The sequence below is a fragment of the Gavialis gangeticus genome, unplaced genomic scaffold (assembly GCF_001723915.1).
Source record: "Gavialis gangeticus isolate Ggan-Ray unplaced genomic scaffold, GavGan_comp1, whole genome shotgun sequence".
Lineage (NCBI taxonomy): Eukaryota > Metazoa > Chordata > Crocodylia > Gavialidae > Gavialis > Gavialis gangeticus.
The window spans coordinates 126,568,933-126,574,388 of NW_017729024.1; the positions used below are offsets into that span (position 1 = coordinate 126,568,933).

General features: G+C 37.8%; 1 protein-coding gene across 4 annotated transcripts in view; it reads left to right on the forward strand.

Moving 5' to 3' along the window:
• ARHGEF28 (Rho guanine nucleotide exchange factor 28) overlaps positions 1–5,456 on the forward strand; it is a 269,125-nt gene that overhangs the window by 107,030 nt on the left and 156,639 nt on the right. For all 4 annotated transcript variants that reach the window (XM_019517681.1, XM_019517684.1, XM_019517682.1 and 1 more), the window contains 2 exons: positions 443–626; positions 2,495–2,675. In XM_019517681.1, coding sequence (XP_019373226.1) covers positions 443–626; positions 2,495–2,675 — 365 coding nt within the window. The remainder of the gene's footprint in view (positions 1–442; positions 627–2,494; positions 2,676–5,456) is intronic.

Sequence of the window (5,456 nt, forward strand, 5' to 3'; positions counted from 1 at the left end):
TGGGGGTGGGGCTGGATGGGCCCTGCTGTTGTGGGAGCCCGCTGGGCTTCCCCTGAGTCCTACTGCCCTTGGTTCCTGTCATTTTTGACAGGAACCAAGGGCAGATGAATATTAATTTTCTAAATTTTTTAGGGGCCCTGCAGGCCAGATAGAATGGCTTCTTGGGCCAGATCCGGCCCGTGGGCCTTAGTTTGCCTACCCCGATCTATTTCCAATAAAAGACAAAATGCTAGTGGCAATTAAATCACCCTTAGGAAGTCTGAAAATTATTACTCTGCTGGAAAGAGGAATTATTAGACATTTCTTCAGAAGCCTATGAGAATACTGAAATAACTGCTACATTTTAAAGGCAATACTTTCTTTCGTGTTTGCAAAATCCATAAAAAAGCTTTGTGACTCTTTACTAACAAATAAAACTCTTTTTTTTTCTTTTTTTTTTTAGAGCCTAATCACAAAGAAACACTTCTTCATTTCTCTGTGAGACTGGGCTTGGTGAAACTTTCCCAGTTCCTGTTAGCACAGCCTAGTGGGACACTGGCATTAACCTTACCTGGTGAAGATGGAGCAACACCATTAGATTTGGCTTTACAGGATGGACATGCCAGACTTGTTGAAACCTTCACAAAGTGAGTGTAATTGCTTCAAACCTCTGTTAAACTATTACTCTTTACAGCCAAAGAACAGAATGTTGTTTTTCTCAAATTAGGTTTAAGCTTAAGATATTTGCTTCTTGTTAGTGATAAATTTGTAGGCACGTAATCCAGTATTTTGAGATTAAAATAAATTTATGATGTGTTTTCTTTGATAGCTTAGGGTCTGTTGAATTTTTCTCTTCTAGAGTAAATAGTTTAGGCTTGGCATTTAGTCATTTACTTTAAAAATAATAATTAAAAATGATGCTTTTGCTTTGGATTTCTGAGAGTACCAACACAAAATTTGAAAGCACTTACGAGAGTATATGCAGTCTTTTGCATAGCGTTGTAGTTTGAAAAGTGATATAGGAACGGCACCTTTATTTACTCATCAGAGTCTGTATTCACAGTTACAGCTGCTTAGTTCAATGACAGAAACAAAGTTTATACTATTCTTAAGTATACAGAACCAACCCAGAAAAATGACGTGAACTGCATTTTATTCCTCCTTTTGCATAAATGGAATTGTTTACTGAGTCACAATTACAAGTTTTGCTGGGGGAGGGGGAGAAAGATGTTGCATAGTTTACTATTCACAGAAATATTTCATTACATTAAAAAAGTCCAGAAATTATTTCATGAAAAAATATTTAATGAAAAAAAATTGAAAAGAACTTTTCAGGTAACTTCAAACATCCATTCCTGTCTGATATCAGTCACCTGACATGGCAACCATAGGCTTGTGCACAAGGACTTGAGAGTAACATGGACACCACTGAAAAGTGGAACTTGATTAATTTATTTTCATTGTCAATGTTTGGACAAAGCAAAGAAATCCTGAAACAGTGAACAGTATACCTGGTGAAAAGCAAAGTCAATTTTTACAGTTTTTTCTGTTTTAATTATCTGAAGGATCACTAAGGACAAGGATTTTTTTTCTTTCAAATACAGTAAAACTCCAGTTTCATAAGTCTTGAGTCTTAGCTTTTGATAAACGGGATGTGTGTGTGAGGGGGTACCCATTAACAATCTACGGATGCTGTTCCTGAAACTATTAGGAAGTTTCAGTTTTGACCAGTAGCTTCCAGGATTGAAACCACCTACCCACCCTAATAAGCTCGTTTTAGCTCTGTAGATCTTATAGAAGCTGTATTGTATTTGTGTTTGTCCAGATGATCATATTTTACCATTAATGCCTCCAGTTGAAAAGAAAAGACAAAGGGAACAGAAAATATAATATATATGCAAGAATTTAGTTAAAACTTTGTTTTGGAATGTAGCTCTTTTTTCACGGCACTATATGACACAGTTTTTGTGAGAATTATGCATACTTTTATTTGCATGAAAAAATTACTGAATGCCGGTATGGGACATTTTGTTATGAATGTCTTACTTGTTTGTAAGATTCAAACAATGCAGCATTCCCTTGAGGCACTTTCTGCTTTTCACTGCAATTGGCTAATAAACCTTCTTGCTGCCAGTTCCTTCTTACTACTATATATGGCAACTTTAACAGGAAAAGTGCTATTTCTATTTTATAGTAAAAAGGAAAACTAGATACCAATATGATTGACTGTTGCTTTATTTTTCTGCCTTTTATTCCTAATGTAGCCATTTTTTTCATTTTGATGACTTAAAGGAACTAAATTTGCATATGCTGAATGGATTCATTGGTAGCTGTTTGTTTGCCCAGCTGTGTTTTTCATGGATGTTTCATATTTTCTACCGTAAACTTTTACAGTGAATAAGTTAGGGTTTGGAAGTGCTGTGTACCAAGGAGAACAGGAAGGTCTACATGTTTATTTTTTCATTATACCTGCACACAGAATTTACATTTTGATTGAAATAGCATGTTGTTTCAGTTTCCAGGGCAGTCATTTATTTGACATTTCTAGAGCTGAGATCAGTGAATGTGCTTTCCTGCGATTTGTTCATTCATCAGGAACTCTGACACTGACATTTAAGCACACTGCAGAACATTTACTGGAGTCTGATATTAAGCTCTTCAGAAAGTACTTCTGGGATAGGACCTTTCTTTACAAGGTAAGTAGCAAGTTACCCCGCTGTACAGAAGCATATTTTCTTTGATAATTTGCATTTGCTTACTATTCATACTTGATATGCATGTTAGTGCTCTTCCTTAATATGTGAAGCTTTTAGGAATAGTAACTGGGTTGGTTCAGTAAACAAAGGAATATTGTGTTGACTTTTCATTTGTGGTAAAGCAGTTACCTTTGTGTGCTACTGAAGTGTGTAAAATATTAAGACAGTTGTCTGAAAAATTTCTTTATCACAAAAGCTGGTTTCGATATAGCCACTTGCCATATAGCCAGTGCCTTCCTTTTAAATTCCATTATTTGCTTTTTCAGATTGCCTTCTCATTTGTATCCAGAATTGTAGTTTGAGGTATTTCATTAAGTTGTTGCTTTGTTGTTATTGCTTGTACTGAAATAGCATCTAGGAGCCCCAGTCGTCTGTGGGTGACAGTGTCATTTTCCTCTCCCACCCCTCCCATCCCCCAGTCTGCAAACACTGTTCCTGTTCCAGAATTTACAGTTTTGTTGTATTTGTTCTTTATTGTTTGAGCACTTCAGTGAGATACTTAAGTACAGTATATGGCTAACTATGCAAGGTGAGTACTGTCATGAACTTGAGTGGAAATGTTCAGGCTTAAAATTATGCCCATGCTTACCCTGCCTTCCTGATTTGGGGCCTCTGAGTATAAAAATTATTGGATTAAAAATGCTGTATAATATTATGTGTTATTTTTCCTCTTGGTTCTTAAGTTTTATTTCTATTTTAGCTTTCCTTTCCCCTCTATTTTGCTTTATTTTTGTACTATCTTTAATCACTTATGTCAGATTTTTTTTTTAATTGAAGAAGGAACTTGCATGTAAAGATTCACTTGATTTGTGGCCCAAACTTCCTTGTTTAGCTATTGCCTAGTTATGACAGAAATCATCCCATGGCCATAGCTCTATTTGATACACAATTCATAAAATCTTTCTCTATAGCAAAATCAGAATTGTGAAAAAGAATGCAGTATTGTTGACTTCTGTAACTGTTTGTGGCTTTCATCAATTTCACACTTTTTTTCAACATCTGAAGGGAGAAGTAAAGAAAAAAATGCTAATCAATGTGCTATGTTAAAAGTGTGTGCGAATCCAAGCAAGAAAGATTAAAGTTTGCAAAATTCTGCAATGATCATTATGTTCAGCCATTGCATGTAGGCTTTCCTTCCTGCTGTAACAAAAAAACCCAGGATGAGACCTGTTCTTTTGTGGTTATAGCTTATCTCCTCCTCAGGAAAATCTATATGGGCTAGGGCTTTCAATGATATAAGACCTTTGATGATAGGATTAGTGTACAGCGGAAACAAGCCACTATAATTAATGTGGCTTGATAAATTTTATACAGAGCTGAGGAAAGCCAGTTGTCATGAACTCTGTTTGTGAGGATGGGGGAATAGGATTATCTGTGGGTAGCTAAAAGCAAGCTATAGGGTAAGCAAACAGGTTTTTTTTCTGTCACAACAGGGACTGCTCACCGTCACAATAATACCTCTGAAGCTGAAGGAGTCTTCCAGATTTTAATATAAGAAGTTGTATTGAAATAAATGTAGAATTAGCTGTTCTTCTGTAGCATTCATAACTGCTGCTACAAGCTGAAGAGTGTACATCTGTCTTGACTGTGTATGAGCAAATGACTTTCTGGCTGTTTTGCACAGCTCTTCATAGAAGTGTATAACTATGGTCCAGGAAGGAGATATGACAAGAATGGCCTTTGTGGTGGCAGGTGACTTTTGGTTTTGTATGATTTCCTTGTGTGTCTATGGCTGTTGATGGATTTGTGCTTTTCTTTACCTTAACCGCTACTGTGGCTAGCTTTAGCCATTCTCTGCTCTCTTAGAGGATGAACCATTTTGGGCAGAATAACTAGAGAGAGGTTTCCTGACAAGGTAAAGAACAGGGATAAGTTTTTTGAAATATTCCATGCTCAGAGCCATCTTACATTGTAGGCATTACAGTAATGACACAGTTTTTAGTTCTGTGATTGAGGTGATAAGGAATTAGAGGAAAACTGAGTGTTAGGGGCTCAAAAGATGAAATTTGGAAGAAGCCTGAGCTTCTGTAGTGGGGGACTATGAATGTTCTGTGGCTTGAGTAGTTTGAATGCCTGTAAAAATTCTTAATGTGTGGGTGCAAAGTGATATGCCTGGATATATCACATGTTAGTTTGTAGGTGAATACAGCCAATGCAGGGGTGGAGAAACTTAAGCGCAGGCAAGCAAATTTTATTTCCAGTAGCCAAAATTAAATATGATGTAGAAGAAAGTATAGGAGGAGCAGATCTTGCAAAAGGAGATTTATTTTCTCAAGCAGATCCCGGGACGTCATTCTCCCATTGTACTCGGCCTTGGTGAGGCTGCAGCTGGAGTACTGCATCCAGTTTTGGGCTCTGCAATTCAAAAAGGATGTGGAGAAGCTTGAGAGGGTGCAGAGAGCCACACGCATGATCAGAGGGCAGGAAAACAGACCTTATGATGAGAGGCTGAGAGCAATGGGGCTATTCAGCTTGGAAAAGCGCAAGCTCAGGGGTGATCTGGTGGCCACCTATGAGCTTATCAGGGGTGCTCATCAGGATCTGGGGGAACGACTGTTCATCAGAGCCCCCCAAGGGATGACAAGATCGAACGGTCACAAACTCCGCTGTGACCGATTCCGGCTGGACATAAGAAAGAACTTCTTCGCTGTCTGAGCCCCCAAGGTTTGGAACAGACTGCCGCCGGAGGTGGTTCAAGCACCCACTTTGAATGCCTTCAAA